The sequence below is a fragment of the Nymphalis io genome, chromosome 5, assembly GCF_905147045.1.
Source record: "Nymphalis io chromosome 5, ilAglIoxx1.1, whole genome shotgun sequence".
Taxonomy (NCBI): Eukaryota; Metazoa; Arthropoda; class Insecta; order Lepidoptera; family Nymphalidae; genus Nymphalis; species Nymphalis io.
Window position 1 is genome coordinate 12085732 of NC_065892.1, and position 19860 is coordinate 12105591.

The following is a 19860-nucleotide window of genomic DNA, read 5'->3' on the forward strand; positions in this document are numbered from 1 at the left end:
TTGTAATTATACTATATTAAAAATAAATCTAGGAAATCCGTTTTCGATGTATTTAATATTACAATTGTTTAATTAGAATATCATCATAATGCAATTCAGAATGGTTACGGTAATAATTGCTTTTGTTACCAACTTTTTGAAAAATAATAATCTTTACTAGTTGTAATACTAAATTTTAAACTAATTAATAAAAGGCTTATTTCTTTAAGAACTTATATATTTTATGACAAAATAATTGAAAATTGAAATGTATCATTTATTAAGCGGCAACACTCAAATAAAATAAAAAAAACGAAATATTGATTTTTCGTTTGACAACGGCTTCAAATGAAAAACATCGAACATAGTTTTTGCCCTAAAAGCTAAAATATTTATTTGCATTACCTGTAAGAGGTGTGTTGAAGTGTTTGTGCTTAACTATGAGTGAAATACGGCATCGTCGGGGTGACGGCGACGGCAATGAAAAAGTGGAAACGGCTGGAGAATCCGATCATGTATTAATAAAATTATTAGTAAATTTTTTGTAAACCAGTTCTTTAACTTACTGTCATAATAATTTTGGTGTTGGTTCTCTAGGTGGATTCGGAAGAGGAAAAGGTATTAGAAGAGAAATATGTCGACGAACTGGCAAAATCTTTACCTCAGGGTACTGATAAAACTCCAGAGATCCTCGACTCTGCTCTTTCTGGTCTTTCCTCACGGTAAGGAGAACAGTGATTTTATTTTTAAATTTTAAGTTGTAAAAATAAAATACTAAATATGTTGTTTCTGTCGATTTGTTATTGCTTTTTATATTTTTTTTATGAGGATGAGACATTTATTCAAAATTAAAATTTTATTATGATCACCGAGTATAAAAATAATAATCAATAAAAGTTCTAAATAGAATACACTGAAATAACGTATGTGATTGATTGATTATACTTATTTGTATGGGATTTCACTTTTATAAAAATGTTTTTTTTTAGATTAATAGAAATCTTAATCACAAAACACAAATTAAATTAATATACTTTACAAAATTATATTATAATTATTTGAAATTTTTTGATATCTCCTTTTATGAGTTAATTGAGTAATTAATAATATTTATATAGGATATTGTCAATACTATATTAATAATATGCTACTATACTAATATTAGGAGTGCCTCGTTGGTCTAGTGGCTAGATATAAGGCCGCTGTCCTGAAGGTTCTGGGTTCAATTCCCAAGTCGGGCCAATAAAAAGTTATTGGGTTTTTCTGTCTAGTTTTTAATATTATAATCTAATATTATAATAAAGTAATACTAATATAATATATACAAAAATAAACGGTCGTTAATTTACATGAGTATGATATAATTTTTATTAAGTTTTTTGCAATTATAAAATCGGATCAAACATTTTAATACAAACTAATAAAGCAAATATAGCAATGCATGGATGCACATGTATGGAGAGCAAAAATGTAGTAATATTTAAGAAATACCTTGGATATTTAAAAACTTTTATTAAATTATGAACAACTAGATTATTATGTTATTAAAGTTGGAATACTCCCTCGGTAAGCACGTAAAGCCTTTGATCCTGTGCATGAACTCTATCCGACCATGTCAGATTACCGTCCCATCGGATTATGAGAGCTAGGGAATAGAGAGAGCACATGTGCTTGCACATTTGTGCACATTTGTGCACTATATTATCTCCTGCACAGTTAGCTAATCTCTTGAGATTGGCCGCCGTGGCCAAAATCAGTCTGGAGGACCTTTGTTATACTAATATTATTAATTATATTTGTTACACTTTCAAGGAGTGAAGCTTGAACCCCTTAGATAGATAAAGGACATATTACATTTTATGCCTAAAACCTGGTCCTAAAGGAGAGGGACCCCTTAAATGTAGGCAAAGCCACAGATGAGCACTAGTATCTAATAAAAGTAACTTTTGGGTTATAGCTTCTTTTTTTTATATTTGCCGGGAGGGCAAATGACTCTACTCCACCTGATGGTAAGTGGTAGTAGAGTCCAAACGCGACGACGGTCAGTACAGTCGGGAAGTTTTTTTTTCTGTATTTAGTTTGCCTATTATATTCATATTTAATTTAGCTGGAGAAACTGGGTGATCCGAGGCATCTTCACCTGGTTGATGATTGGTGGGTTTTGCTTGCTCATCTATGGAGGTCCTCTGGCACTCATGATAACAGTAAGTACCTTTTCATGTTCTATTTATTGGTATATACCAATATATAACCATTATTTGATACAAATGTCATGACACTAGTAATGTTTTGTTCGCTACAATATCTCTCAAATTATTATATCACTAGAAAATAAAAAATAAAAGTTATTTTTGTAGTCACCATTATCCATCGACTTATGTTGCAATAGACAGATCAATAAGAAAATGAATATATTTTTAATGTTGGCACCATTTGTCACACAAGAAAAATCTACTTCACTAATAAATTATACAAGTAGCCAACATTATTATGTAAAAAATGTACATATACATTCTTATTTCTACCTTATATGTAAATGACGTCCCGTTTGGCGTGGTTGGTAGATACTTGCCTTTCATGCCGAAGGTTGTGGGTTCGATTCCCACCCACGACACATTTGTGTGCATGAACATGTCTGTTTGTCCTGAGTCTAGGTGTAATTACCTATATAAGTATGTATTAACAAAAGAAAAGTAGTATATGTAGTATACCCTAATCTGATTTCCATAGTACAAGTTCTGCTTACTTTGGGATCAGATGGCCATGTGTGAATAATGTCAAAATATAGTAGTAGTCAAAAAATATATATATATATATATATATATATATAAATATAATTATAATATATTATATATTATAATATATACAAAATAATGTAATTATTATATAAAAGTAGAATAGAAAATCTTAATTGCACACAAGTTCTATATGGAAATATAACATAGTTCAGTTTAGTACAATAGGTTTGCAAATGTCTATTACTTTTAGTAAATTCTTCTAGACAGCCTTTATAAGAGAACAATAAAATAATTATTAAAAATGACAAAATGTGTCATTTCGAATGAATTGTTTTTTTTTTTAACAATGCCTTATGGTAGTTATACAACATGAGAAATAAAATAAGAATTGTTGCTTAAACATTTTATTGATTAGATGTCATAAATAATTTCATTGTGTTATAATAGGTTTACGAATTTGATGTTGAATATATCGAAAATTTCTAACTAAAAGAAATTGTTAATAGTTTACTAAAGTAATATTCAATAAAATCAAAATATTTTGACTTAAATAGACTTTTACAAGTACTTTTAAGTCGTCAAACGCTTTCCTTTTGAAACAAGCCACCGGTTTGTAATGTGGTTTCTACCAAGAAGACTACTTTTCCTTTTTTTTAATACAATTTTGTATAAATTACTTAGTAACAATTTAGGTAGTTCGTTCACGAGATCCAGCAATTGTTCAACCCGTGTATTTTTATCAGATAAATATATTCAGAAACGAAATATTTCTATTTACTAATTTAACGGTTTTACTAATAAGATTATTTTTAATAACTAATTGAAGCCTGCTTACCGGCAACTCAAGCATAGACTGCGGAATATTATTAAAAATGCGCATACCTAGTCCTAAAGACGTTTTATTAACTATTAAAAAGGAAGAAGCTTGGAATGATTATTTTATTTTTATTTTTAGTATAAAATTGATACTGTAATGTACTGTGATTTACATCACAGTCTTAATACCAATTTTCATTATGACACCTCTGAGGAAAGCTCTGGCCCCTATGTTTTATAAGTATAAAAAAAAAATGTTTTGTTTTAAATACAACAAAATCTTCAATAAATTTTCATGATAATTAAACTGCAGCAAATACCTAATTTGTGCCATGTTTGATGTTATATTATTATTCGCATATTATAGTATGTCGAACGCTGGCCATTATTTCTTACAAACCGGATGCTCCCAGATTTAAGTCATCATATTCCTTGTTACAAATTGCATGTCATTAAATATAGTCGTGTGCAATGAATTCTAGTTACGTAACTAAAAGCAAAACTTCACCTGGCATGTCGTGTATCGCGTATTTACATTTTTCCGAATATATAGATGACCTGGAGGAGCATTATGGCTGTGATAAATGAAAAATACCGAATTGATTGAATTTGTTTTTGTTTTCTATTTTTATTTTAATGAACTATATAACTTTATGATATGTATTTTCTTAAGGTACTCTGCGTGCAAGTGAAGTGTTTTGAAGAAATTATCAACATAGGCTACGCTGTTTACCGAGTTCACGGCCTGCCCTGGTTCCGTTCCCTGTCGTGGTACTTTTTGTTGACGTCTAACTACTTTTTCTATGGGGAGAATCTCATTGACTACTTCGGCGTCGTGATCAATAGAACTGTAAGTGAATACAATGCTTTATTTATTCATCTTTATCTAATTCTCTGTAGAATTGTATTTGTTTGTGTATAATGTTGTTTTGTCTGTATCGTTGGTCTGGCTAGATATAAAGCCGCTGACCCGGAGGCCCTGGGTTCAACTCCCAGGTCAGGTCAATAAAAAGGTATTGGGTTATTCTGAAAATTCTCAGTAGCAGCCCGCGGTCTGGAATTTGGTAGTATTTACACTCCCGTACTTCGGAAAGCACGTAAAGCACATCGTAATTAAATATATTAGCATTATTCTTATTAGTATAATTGTAAAGAAAATAATTATCGTTTTATTCGTTGTTGCTGTATATAGTATGTATTTATATCATATACTTGTAATTTTGTATGTACTTATAATATAATTTATTTATTGATATATAATATGTGTATTTTATATTTACATTTGTTTATTGGTTTTGTTTTAATTAAATATTAATATTATTTTATTCATACCACCACCTACCTCATATCCTATCTGTAATTACTCACACCGTTGGTTGCCTGGAAGAGATCGCTATGTAGCGATAAGGTCGCCATAATTGTACATTTATTTAGGCAGTATACATGTTTTGTATTCACTTTGTGGTGTGGTGTACAATAAAAAGTATAAAGTATAATGTAATAAATGGGATTTCAAAACCTTGAAAATAAAGCCGACAAAAGTAGGGAATTTGATTAACAATCACACTATTATTGGATTTACAATAGCAGGTGAAATGTCAAACACAGTAATCTAGAAAACGGGATTGCTTACGAATTGGCGAATACTTTTTTAACTCAACGAATTGTTCTAATAATAGCGAAAAAGGAACCTATAAACGCTGTGAATATTCTAATTTTATTAGAAAATTTTGCGGTTACACAACAAGAATATATTATAGAACATTACATTCATTTACAAGTATACATTCTAAATTTGAATTCTAAATTGACAGCTATGTTCTTTTGAATTACACGCTTTATTTAATCCTTCAGTATAACACGCCCGTGCCTCAGAAAGCACGTAAATATATTTATTCTGCACCTGATTTCTCACCCATCGTATCGGTTTCATATTGCCGTCCCTAAAGATAACGTTATCTCATTCATAGCGAATATGTAGGACTTGAAAACTTGATTGACCGCCATGGTCGAAATTCGTTCAGTTCCACTAAATTATAATTAATATTATCAAAGCTGTACTGAAATTTTACATATATTCTCATAAAGTATATACAGTACATACATCTATTACTAGCAAGTTGAGTTTTACATAGTTACTTTTTTTTAATATTTGTTTAATGGCAAATAACTTTTTTATGGCCACTTCGTTTATTACCATGACAAAATGTCATGGTTATAGGAAAACATTTTGCTTAAATAGTTTCTGTATTGACTTTTTTTACTACTCAATTTATTTAAATACAGATAAGGCTAAGTCAATGCCCTTTATTATATGGACGTGAACTCTAAGAATCTATTAATATATTTATTTAATGATTTGTTCGAACCAGTTGTTTTTCGATGTGTAAAATCAATCAGAGCCGAAATGGCCCAGTGGTAAGAACGTGTGGATCTTAACCGATGATCGTGGGTTCAAACCCGGGCAAGCACTACTGAATTTTTATGTGCTTAATTTGTTATTATAATTCATCTCGTGCTTTACGGTTAAGGAAAACATCGTGAGGAAACCTGCATGTGTCTAATTTCACTGAAAATCTGCCACATGTGTATTCCACCAACCCGCATTGGAGCAGCGTGGTGGAATAAGCTCCAAACCTTCTCCTTAAAAAGAGGAGAGGAGGCCTTTAACCCAGCAGTGGGACATTCACAGGCTGTTACGAAAATCAATACATAATTATATCTACTAGCCCAAAACATTTTTTTAACTGAATTTTTATAAACTGTTTAGTTCTTTTAATATTACGATTACACATCTAAGATACGACTTTACATAAATAAAATAGGTTTTAATTTAAAATATCTTTGAAAATGTACTTTCTTCATTTTCTTTTTTGGTATTTTTCCGTTATATTCCGTTCTATCAAAAAAGAACAACGAAAGAAATCTAGGTTAATTCAATTATTCGTATATAAACTACATCCGATAACCTTAATATAGGTAACACGATAATGGTAATACAAAGTCATTTCATCAGCTTCATTCAATATTTTTTAATTCGGTAATGGATAATAAATGCTCTCAAGGGAAACCACAGTCTTCTATGATATTGCTGTAGACTTTCAAATTAAATATCAAATATCCTCACAATCACAATGCTATTTAATAATGAATCAAAAATTCGTAAAGAGTAAGTCGTAAAAAATCAAAGTTTTATTTTCTATGATTTTGTACTTGTGTGTGGCAAATAGACTTAGACAATTCGACAATGTTTTAGTGCGGATTAATACCAAATAAGTTAATCAATCTCATTCTTCGCAACGGTTCAAAATTGTATGGTTTTGCGTATCGTCTCGACAAGATAATGTAGTATGTATACTTCGTGACTTGCAGTTTTAGCATCAATGGCTTAACGTATCTGACTAGAAAATAAGTCATTGCTGTATCGATTTTAGTATTGTTGGACTAAAATACTATGATAGAAAATGTTTCAACTACTTCTCTTATCTTATCTTTCGAAAAAATCAGGTCGTAACAAATATCTCTATAGTAGTAAATGCAAGTAAAACGAGAGATTATCGCGACGACCGATTTCAAAAAACGGATTTATGGCAATTGTAGTTGACTGTTAATATTTTAGTCGATTGTGACTTCAATGTTCCATTTATAAGAATATTAATTTATCAGTAAGTAATTGTTTCGATTCTATATTTTAATAAAGATTTTGACTCGACCTAACAATTTCGTGTATTCTTCAATTTCCAAAATGAGAAAGTTCCTGTCTAATTTTTATTTCACGATCCAATTTAACTCACAAAATTTTGGGTAAAGACATACCGTATATACAAATTCAAAGATTGCAATTCTAATTTATGTTATGAGTGATGCAATCTTCAATTATTTTAATTCAATCACGTTACAGTTATATATTTAGATTACAAGATAAAAAAGTTACAGTTCGTGTAATCCACAAAAAGTGGAGTTAACGCAGAATATTTTTCCAGGACTATCTTCATTTCTTGGTCACGTACCATCGGTTCATCTCCTTTAGTCTCTACTGCGTCGGCTTCGTCTGGTTCGTGCTGTCTCTGGTCAAACGTTACTACATGCGGCAGTTCAGCCTCTTCGCTTGGACTCATGTGGCTCTGCTGATCGTCGTCACCCAGAGCTATCTGATTATACAAAATATCTTTGAAGGTTAGTGCAAGTTTTTATTAGTAACATTTGTAAGTGATATTAAGTGTTCAATCTTTTTTCTTATAATGTTATTCAATATAAGAAAATATATTAAATCCCAATGTATACGGAGAATATTTAAACACATAGATTATTAAAATGAAATACAAATGCCGTGGACCGTCTCGCTGTGATAGTGCGGCGTTTTCAATTTGTAATCGTAAAGCGAAACGCAGTGACAAAGCAACCTTAATTGACTGAACTAAACCAATTTGTATCGATTTAAACTTTAATCATATAGTGATTTGAAACGTGAGCCAATGACAAACCAAAATTTCCCCTAGGTTACTCTACCTCTAAACAGCAATACTTAATATTGTTGCTTTACGGTTTGAAAGGTGAATGAACCAGTGTAACTAAAGGCACAAGGGACATAAAATCTTAGTTACCAAGGTTGGTAGCGTATTGGCGATATAAGGAATGGTTAATATTTCTTACAGCGCCATGACACTTACCATCAGGTTGCCTATTTGCCCGTCTGCCTACCCATAATATTAAAAGGTCGCATAGGTCGTAGACGACGTATAATTTAAATATTTATATGCTTGTAAGCGAGTTAGTCGACTGGCGGCTCAGCGTAGGTCGTAAGTCACTTTAAACGGATGTTAATAGTATTTTTTTCATTAGTTTATATTAACGTGTTCCCTTTATTTTAACTCATTAGCAATTGATGTCATTGAACATTACTTGTATGTATGAGATTTGATTTTAATTGGATGTTCGAAAATTACATTTTTATATTATAAACAATTAAATAATTGGACTGTGTTGTTCAGAAGTGTTCCAACCTGCAGAAATACTAATCGAAGTTATTAGGATTTAAAATAGACCTATTTATTTGTAGCATATAATGTTATGGAAATATATTCCATATTTCACAATACATTAGACATTTCTGCACAGCACCGTCCAATTATCTCCAATATTTATGCAGATCGTTATTGGTTTAACGATAATTGTAAAAGATAATGTTTGTTTCATTAGATTAACTCCATTATTAGTGGATAATTTTAAATAATACCCAAAAAACAGATGGTGATTCCATAATTTTAATATCAGTAAAGACATAAAATGATCATCAAAAAGTCCCACCTCCCTCAAACACAAACATCCGACACTCTCTATAGATAATAATCAGACACATAGTTGCTGCGTGGACACTGTCAGGGACGGGAAACCGTTCAAACGCCGACAACTAGGTCAGATTGATATTGGCATTATAAGGTGAGGTGCACACTACCCTTGAGGTTTTCTATGTTAAATCTCATTTGTGAAATTCTATACCTAGAATCTAGATAATCTTTTTGGTAAATTTTAGGTCCAAATTATTATTAGATTAATCATATTCACAGTTAAATTAATATCGTTATGTTCAGGTTTAAGACACTTTGAATTTCGCCCGCTGTAATAGTTTTATACAGAATAATAATAATAATATCCGGGGACATTTTTCACACACGGCCATCTGATCCCAAATTAAGCTTGTACAAAGCTTGTACTATGGAAAGCAGACAACTGATATACTACATATACTATTTTTCATGTGTTAATACGTACTTATATAGATAATTAACACCCAGACTCAGGACAAACAGACATGTTCATGAACACAAATATCTGTCCTGGGTAGGAATCGAATCCACAACCTTCGGCGTGAAAGGCAAGCATCCACCAACCACGCCAACCGGCTCATCATAGAGGATATAACTTAGATGTGTGGGCATTTGGTAATTTATAAATATATGTTAGCAAACTAATGTACTTAAATATAATCAATATGTCGGTTACAGTCACAACTCTCAACCGGTAGAAGTATTTTTAATTAAAAATACAGGCTAAAGTAATTTTGACTGAAAATCATTGGGTGATGATTTTAACTCGAAATTCGTGGTTATAAGTTTTGACTGACTCGTCAGTCAAAAATACTTTTAACTGATTAGAATATAAATGGTAAAAGTTTTCACTGGTGGTAGGGCTATGTGCAAGCTCGTCTGGGTAGGTACCACCCACTCATCAGATATTCTACCGCAAAACAGCAGTACTTGGTATTGTTAGTATGTCCATAGTTGTTATATCAATTTATGAACAAACCACGTGGTTTATATATTTCTATATCGTTGCTTGTTCGTTTCACGTTATTTAAACTTAATGCAATTTTTATATTAATCATGATTTTAACGATTGATACGAATCTATTAAATAAGTTTAATTGACGATTAAATTGAATCGATTGGAATATTTTGATTCATAAGTGTTAAATTTAACATTTTTTATCAATTTAATGTGGTATCTATCAATTATAGTTTTGTATAAGTCTGAATATTGCTTTTCGATTTACGAAGGGTAAAATGACTCGAATATCGTTTATTTTGAATTTGATTCTTATGTTTTTTAAGAAAGAACGAATATCGCATCGAGATTACTAAATTATTATATTATTAACTATTTTGACGCATGTATGAGTTAGACAGCCAGATTTATTTTTTGCGTAGCATAGATTCTATATTGTATTATAATACGTTAGTAAAAACCCGTTATGTTACGTTTAGTTTTATCTATACAGGCGTATTTTCTAAAAAAAAGTAATAATTTAAAAAAATTTTTTTTTAATAATTTATTGATTCGAGCTGTGCGAAGCGCACTCGCCCAGGTATTTGTGGTCAGTTGTGTAACGTACAATATATAATTCTTAAATGTCGATGCGAAAGTTATTAAAGTATGTAATGTATTTTAAGATGACAAATATTATATAATATGTAGAATAAGGTTGAAAGATGTTTATCAATTGATAAAATACACGTGTCCTAACCGAAAATTAATGAGACTTAATAAAAATCTGTTTAATTTTAGTTTTGTACTCATTGATTGCGTGATTAGATTTCTTTACCAGCAGTAAGTTTATAGACACTTTAAGAGAAGAGGGTTTTGGCGATATGCTTATCTAACAATAGGATAATCAGTTACTCACGTTGATAAGATTCGAATGTGAATAAACATGCAAGATTATAAATCTAGATTAGAGTACAGATAAAACGAGCGTACTTAACACATACCGCGTGTTGCCCTGACTCAGCATTTTAAAAAAATACCACGAAGCTGTTAATTCTGCTAGGCCTTTAAAAAGTATGGACAGAGATCTTGATTAACTTGACTATCGACATATTTCAATTAATTTGGATTAAGGCATGAATATTAATTCTTCAAACTTGACTTCTGAAAGTAAAAACATAACTTTTAAATTTTTAACGCAAATTGTACGTAGTGTGTATTGTAACAAACATTGTACTAATTATAGTGGAATTAGTACAATGTTACAAACGCATGGTTAACATAAGCTTAAGGAGACTTCGAAGCCTTAATAGCTGCTCCAATTTTAAGTGTCATTCGTAGGGATAGAAACGTAGAGATTTTTCTTTATTATTATCTCAAAAGAAATTTAAAACGTAAAAATGCAGTCTGATTTCCCAATTATGAAATTAAAGTTTACCATTGATAATTTCTAAATAAAAAATATATAATACAATTACATAGTACAGAGCCAGTCGTTCTATGCATCATAGCTAAGGCAGCGTTCAATTACTTTCTTCAGATGTACTTACATAATAAGCTGTTAAAAATTATGCAACATACAAACATATCCTATACAGAATAAGTCCGTCCGGAAACTATAAACTATAACAATGTGAAAGCTCCATATAAAACGGATCAGTAGTTTTTGCTTGAATCCGGAAACAACAGATAAACAAAAGTTACCACTACATAATAACATATATTATTAAGTAGATAGCGTCTCACGTTTTCTCACGCTGATAACATACAAATGAACAAGTCTCGATTGCTGCTTACGATGGTTGATTAAACTTGATTGTAAGATATATTTTAGAATAGGAATCAATCGGTTACATAGTAACGTACGTTGTTTGAGACGCAGAACATTAGGGCTATTCTGTAAGAACAAGAAATGTCAGAAAGTGATATGCGACATTGATCTTAATAATTATAACATTTTAAGAATACATGTATCAAAATGGTATATCTAAGTCTATTGTCAATATTTCAATGGTAAGTAATGAAGTGAGTGGTACTCACTCTACTGCTGGTAGAGCTTTGTGCAAGCTCGTCTGGGTAGGTACCACCCACTCATCAAATATTCTGCCCCAAAACAACAGTACTTGGTATTGTTGTTTTCCGGTTTGACGGGTGAGTGAGCCACTGTAATTACAGGACATAACATCTTAGTTCCCAAGGTTGGTGGCGCACTGGTGATGTAAGCGATGGTTAACATTTCTTACAATGGCAATGTCTAGGAGCGTTGGTGACCTACCATCAGGTGGCCATATGCTCGTCCGCCTTCCTTTTATATAAAAAAAAAGATTTTTGCTGAATAGCAATGCAGAACTGAGCGTTTTGAAATTATAATTTTTTTTAAATATTAAATAGATCTTTTTGTCGTAGTTATTTGAATGTGGTACTTCAACCCTATACGTATATTCTATAAAGGTAAAGTAACCGTTCTAGACACTTTTTAACTAGAGGAAATACAGTCCCAATTTGTAATCAGAAATATATATAACGCTACAGTATTCTATCAAAAACTTCGAATATGTAGAAAGTTAAATATACATTATGTAATAAAAAACCCTAAAACGAAATATAGAGAAATTAATAAATACAATAATAAGTTCGATTCTGATTCATATTCTAAAATCCGGTTTCAAAATGGCTTCACATTTAAAGTAAACTAAGATAAAGTTATTAATAACATCAATTAATATAATCGACTTTACGTAAATAAAATGTATCGTAGTATTGAAAAATGCTGTATCATTATAATATTGAAATATTACGTATTGCTTCTAATATAAAGTATCTAGCGCACGTCTAAGTGTTGATGTAGCGATTTAAATTGGAACGTTCAGTGTGAACATATTTCATACAAACACGTTGCTCCGTAAACAATCAGCTATTCTTGGACGCCATAAGATTTTATCCTCTCTGGAATAGTGTACGCACATTGCAGATATAATTGTTTAAAAAAATCTATTATGGACTATTACTATGACAGTAGTATGTCAAGTATGTCAAGTCTTTAATAAGCGTGTATACGATTTTAAAACGATGATCTAATTTCGTTTTAATTAACGTCATTACAAATTAAAATAATATTCCGTGTTCTAACAGTTAAAATAAAAAAAAAAAACAATAAAAGAAAACGTAATAACCATTTTGTTTCAAATTAATTGAATGATCGATAAGATTGGAATGGATTTTATTTCGCATTAGATTTTAAATAAATGTTATTTATTATTTCCACGACTTATATGAAGTATATACGTAAGCACACGACACTTTTGTTTCCTGTTCTGTTATTGAATTGAATGCCGACCTCATTCAAGTGACAATATCATTCATGGCTGTCACTGGCAGGTGGTAACAGTTAGCTCGGTAGACGTTCGTGGTAACGTTTGCTTATTCACATTACCTTACATTAAATTTTTAATCGAATATATAAAGCAACAGAGGTTTTATATTTAAACGCGCTAATTTTAGGATTACTGGTCAGATTTGAAAAATAGCAGATTTATTGAGAAAAATAATAAGCTACTTAATGAAAGAATCGGCGACCAGTCTGGTAAACTGTAGACAAGTACTTGTTCAGTGTAACGCGAGGCAACGCTTGTTAAACAATATTATAATGCACAATATATCATATTGTTACGATAACATCGCAGATAAATTTGAATAAACTTTTTAATTGTTATATGGAATAAAAAAATCTGTTATTGGTTAAAAAAATAGCGTGCATAAAATTAATTCTAAAGATTTCGTCTCTCTGAGCCATCAATCCTTTCTCGGCCTCTCGGCTTCCTTTCTCGGTTGTTCCACACTAGTCGTCTCCTTCCCGAACCAGTGACGTCATCAACGCCAAGCAACATGAATACACAAATCCCATTAAAAATACAATTTATTGAACAATATTCTTGTCTGCCTACCAAAAATATTTTGATTATATCATATAACGTATTTGTTTGGAGCAATTAGTTAAAAATATCATCACTATTACAACCTAGTTTTTCTCATTTTGTTATTTTTTACAAGTCATAATAATTAACAATGTTTTTAAGTTTATCGTATTAAAAGGTATATTAAGGTCTTAATGTTGCGATAGAGTCATGCTTCATGAAATTTCATTAGGCAAGTATATTTGTAATTTAAAATTATTTAAATGGCGACTGGTCAACACGAAACCGCATTGTATGCTAATTGTTTTTATAACATTTTTACAAATGTTATAAAATAATGGATGTCTTTGCATAATGTGTCTTTAAAAATATAATTAAGATGGCTTGGTTTTTACGATTTGATCTTGCAATCTTCGATAAAGATTCACGTATCCTAACCACTAGTTATTATTTTAATATAAGACTAATGCTGTTTATTTAAATAAATTACATACTGTTTCAGGCTTAATCTGGTTTATTGTACCGGTTTCTATGATCATTTGCAACGATGTGATGGCCTACGTGTTCGGTTTCTTCTTCGGAAAGACGCCATTGATCAAACTTAGCCCCAAGAAGACGTGGGAAGGCTTCATTGGCGGCGGCTTTTCAACTGTTATATTTGGACTCGTGGTACGTTCTTCGTTTTTAGACTTAATTGCTTTATACATATTAATAATTTTTAATATAAATAATAAATAATATCCTGGGACATTATTCACACACGGCCATCAGATCCCAAACTAAGCAGAGCTTCTACTATGCAAACCTGACAACTGATATACTACATATACTACTGTTTTTTTTTTTGTAAATATATACTTATATAGATAATTACGCCCAGACTCAGGACAAACAGACATGTTCATATACTGAAGAAGACGTGAAAATTGAAAGTATTACTTCAAATGGATCCACATGCATCAGCTGTTGCTAGTAAAAAAAAACACCATATTTTTTTATCAGACCAGAAAACATGGTTTCCTTTTCATGGAGAATATTATTATAGCATCAATTTTGTTCGTTGCTAGATGACGGCAGCGTATCAACTTCTATAATTATATATCGTCTCGATAATTACTACATACGTATATACAGACAAGACATCTAGGTTTTGCTTATGTAATACAATACTAATAGTAGTAACAGTAACAGCCTGTTAATGTCCCACTGCTGGGCTAAGGCCTCCTCTCCCTTTCGAAGAGAAGCTTTGGAGCTTATTCCACCACGCTGCTCCAATGCGGGTTGGTAGAATATATAAGAATAGATAAGTAGGTAGAATTAGACACATGCAGGTTTTCTCACGACGTTTTCCTTCACCGTCAAACACGAGATGAATTATAATCACAAAACATACAAGACGAATAAATCACTAAAGTAAGATGTAATTTTCTTCATTTCAGTTGTCCTACATGATGTCACAGTATCCGTACTTGGTTTGCCCGATCGAGTACTCCGAATCCCTAGGACGTATGACGATGGACTGTGAACCGTCATCGCTCTTCCGCCTGCAGGACTACACTCCGCCGCAGTTCTTGCAACCGGTTATGAAAGTTGTAAGTGTTTAATGATTTACTCAAACCAAACAAACAAATACCGTCTCGTACGACACAGCTTGCTTATTTCGCTGCGGATTAATTCATACTCTGAATCACATATAGTTTTAGATTACGTCATCCTTGTGCTAATCTATTTGGGTAACTGTTTGCTTATACATTTTAAATATTATTATTTTTTATTCGATATGAAATATTTTCCTTTTCCTAGAATTTAAACAAACAAAAAAAAAACTTCTCTGTTGTAGTATTGCTAGCATGTTTTTTTATTTTAGCCCATTGGGCGTGTTATAAAATTGTATTAACTTTTATTATTTAAGTAATTTTATCTTATTTTACCTTTTACTGCACTGAATGTAACGTTTGTGTTGGCAACATATGTACAAGGCGTAGACTGAATAGCAGCCTAGCTGGGACTAAGACCTTTTCACCAAATTATCAAATATCATATTATTCTCTTTTTTATGCCTTTGTACCTTAATTTTGCCTTTGTTTCTTTTTGATGAATAAAGTTATTTATTATTATTATTATTAACACTCATTTGTTTTTAGTTTAGTTTGTGTATTTAGTTAATCTACAGCCAAACATCACGTTACAGTCAGAAATAGTAAGTGAACCACTGGTAATGGTTGGCACAATGAAATTGGCTGCTAGTACCATTGAATGTTATGTGATTTAAAGACACGATGTCTAAGGCTAAGCCATTGACCGTTTACCGTTTTATATCATAATCCTGAAATTAAAAATATACATGTGTGCGTGTGTGTTGAGTATAAGATTGTAATCAATTCCCTTTGAAATGCTATGTTACAGTTGGGTCGCGAGAAGTTCAACATGTACCCGTTCATGATCCACTCGCTGGCGCTCAGTATCTTCAGTTCGGTCATCGGGCCCTTCGGCGGATTCTTTGCTTCTGGATTTAAACGAGCTTTCAAGATCAAGGTCAGTGTGATTAATTTTTTTCGTCTATATTAACTATTGATATTATTTAATAATATACTTTACTCATTAAAAAATACTGTTTAATTGTCCATCACATTAATGCTATTTTCGAATCTTGATTAGTCGTAATTATTTCAGGACTTCGGAGACGTTATCCCGGGACACGGAGGCATCATGGATCGCTTCGACTGCCAGTTCCTAATGGCTACCTTCGTCAACGTGTACATCACTAGCTTCATCCGCACCGCCACTCCTCAGAAACTGCTGCAACAGGTAACTGTTACCAGTAAATAGATGTACGCTTAACACTCTAATCTAGCTTTGGTCGATGCGATGTATGTAACACGTCCGGATTAGTGCCACACGCTCTCCCATTATTTTACCTTACTGCCGTGTTACGGCTTGCAGGGTGAGGTGAGGGCTTAGTGAGCCAGTACAGGCTCAAGTGATATAATATCTTAATGTCCGACCATCTTGTCACGTGGTCTTAACACGTGGCATATAATTTAAAAAAGGTGCCAGGTACGGGATGGATGCAGACTGCCCAAGATGGGGATGGTTGGCGTTCTATGGGGGAGGCTTTCGTCCAGCAGTGGACGGCAAAAGGCTGGAAAAAAAATGTCCGACCGCTGAGCGAATTCCTTTTTTAAAAAGATCCGAAATCGAATACACGATGTTACTTTGAAGTGACGAACAATTAACTATAAATATATGATTATCGCTTTTGTTCTACTGTATTCAAAACTGTATAATTGTATCGCTTTTCACCTTAAAGCAATTTTTTATGTATAAATATGTAATAATGTTGAAACTTTTCCTTAAGGTTTACAATCTGAAGCCAGAGCAACAATTGCAGCTGTTCTATGCGCTGAAGGAGTCTCTGGAACACAGGAATATACTCAACATGGTACCCTAGACGATTCTAGATTCATTTCGTATTTATTTACATAATATTGATTTTAACAGAAATTGTAAGTGCAGTTTCACACTTGACGCGTTACTTATGCGAAAAGATATATATTTAAATTGAAATACAGCAAATTTAGTTGTTTTTTTTTTTATTTGTGTACGCGATACACACACGCGTGATTTATTCTTATATATTTACGATTTATTTTTAGAAATCGCTGCGTTTCTGTTAATTGTGATACTGCACTAAGGTATGACATATCCTGAACTGTTTCTTAAAACAGCATACATTTTATTCTAGTCTTTTTAATTTGTACTCGTTTACCTTTCATTCTTTAATGACCACCGGAATTTAGTACCACAAAGAAGATTATGTTTTTTCAATAATTAAATTGAAATATTTAATATATAGAAAGAAAGTCGTTTAGTTCAATTTAACTTGACATGTTCTATAGGAAATCTTAATTTAACTTATATATCTGGACCCATTCAAATTTCTCCTATTTTTACGAGAAAACCGTCTTTACTTTATATCGTATTCGACGGTTTTGTTCTCATTAATATAATTCTTGCAACGATCGATTGTCTGGTTCTTGCATTATGTCCGCTATTATGTAAACATAATTTCTCAAATATAAAACAATGCATATTCCGCTAGCCGTTACAGGGCAAACCGTAAGAATTAGAAAAATAATATTTCATTCATATTAAGTAGCAATAAGATTTGGAAAGTATTAACTACGTAGCAGTTTTTTTTAGACAAATATTTTGTGACCGTCTTTAAGTTTGATTTATTAATTTATATTTGAATGGCTCCATATGTTGAAGATGTAGTAAAAAATAAACGGTTGTATATATATATCCTGTTAATTCAATTTAATTACAAATTATCATTCTCAAGATTTTATTTTTATCTGTGATCAAAGTAAAATTTCAAAGATTAAGTAACTTCGTAACGTTATTTTTTTAAAGCTTCTATATGAATAGATTATAATGTTAAATTGTTTCGTCGTTTTGCATAATTTGCTATTATATAATTTATATTGGTTTATTATGAATATTATTCAATACAATGAAATCCCTTATACCGTTGGAACATTTCATCAATTGGATCAAACAGGGAATGCATTTCTTTCATTTTAGACTGAATAATGACTGTTTTACCGTGTGCTAAATATTTTGTGACATTTTTCCTTTTATTTCGACTTTATAAAATCTATTTTTCTATGAATTTTACTTAAAATTTTCATTCAAAAAAAGAATTCATACATTGATTTATTTGTAAGTTGTAACTCATATTCTGTGGTTATTTTTAATATAAAAATATTTACGGGTTCATATGGAGTATTTAATTATAGCATTATCTGCCTTGTTTGTAAAAATTTAAGAATGTATATCCGTCTCTCTCTGACATATAGATTATATCAAGCGAGAATAGGATAGATTGATGGATGAGTCTTAAATGTTTTATTAATAAGGCATCTAAACATATATTAATTATAGTAAATATAATAAAATAAAAAAAAATAACTTAGAAATATTCTTTCGTTCTTCTAAAGATTCATTCTGTATATCTATTCATATGTATTTAAAAATGGAAACGCGTCCTCAAAACATTTCGCTTATGTAGACACGTATCACTGTTTGAAAGTTTAAAATACGAAATAATTAGACCAGGGTAGGTTATAATTTAGTGATGCGATGATTCGCGTATATCGATATCGATAATAATTATTAAAAACAAATATAATTGAAACATTTCGTCGAATGCTTCTCTAGGCTGCATTTAACTATATATCAACAGTGTCCTGGTCTGATTGTAACGTTGAATATTTTTTTTAATGTATAGAAATCGTTAAGTTTTTTGTGATTAATTTATGTGATTTTATGTTATGTTATGGTTACGTTGATTTTTTGCTTGGTATTCGGTTGAATAAAACCATTATATTAGTTCTTAGCGTAGTTCGAATATTAATGCAAATTATACTCGTGTTTCGTTAAAAATCTTTGAGGGTTTATCCCCTTTGATAAAAAGTGGTACTGTTGGTGTTTCAATACTAAACTTAATTATTTACTAAACTGAATGTAAATTTCTTTGTATATCGTTATTTCAGTGTCGGTTTTATGCATTTCATGTAAATATTGGTATTATAACTTTTAAAATATGATTTCACTGCAAATTAATTGCATGATTTGATTGTATTAAAAAACAACGTGTACACGTGTATAGCCTGCAGTTAACAATATTCGAAGGATTGTGTGAGTTTTGACGACAAACTTACCTATATATATATATAAATATATAAAGATTTTATATATATATATATATATATATATATATAAAATCTTTATGATTTTTATCGTGTACCTAAAGATTACTTAAAAGTATTCTAATTACCAAAAACATGTTAATTTCGTATCCGCATATTGTAATACGATTATAAATGCCTTCAAATTTATTTGCCATAGGACAAACCATTGCAAATGTTTATACAAAAGATTTATTTGATGTTAATATTAAATTATGTCGATATTTGTTAGGGACAGCACTAGCAAAATGTAATAAATTAGATTTTAAAATTAAATTTTATTTATTAATATAATATCATGAATTTTTTTTAACAGAGATTAGTTATTAAAGACCATTGAAGGTCTACAAACAAAATTGATTAAATAAAATTTGCAGGATCTAATGTTCATTTTTA

At 31.0% G+C, this 19860-nt stretch overlaps 1 protein-coding gene across 1 annotated transcript; it reads left to right on the forward strand.

Moving 5' to 3' along the window:
• Positions 1–322: 322 nt before the first annotated feature.
• Positions 323–19448, forward strand: LOC126768664 (phosphatidate cytidylyltransferase, photoreceptor-specific). The gene is made up of 10 exons (XM_050486896.1): positions 323–494; positions 577–701; positions 2087–2183; positions 4207–4383; positions 7517–7709; positions 14214–14380; positions 15151–15303; positions 16118–16246; positions 16385–16519; positions 17070–19448. Exons 1-10 carry the CDS (start codon positions 420–422, stop codon positions 17160–17162), a joined length of 1344 nt encoding a protein of 447 aa, XP_050342853.1. The 5' UTR covers positions 323–419; the 3' UTR covers positions 17163–19448.
• Positions 19449–19860: the final 412 nt, after the last annotated feature.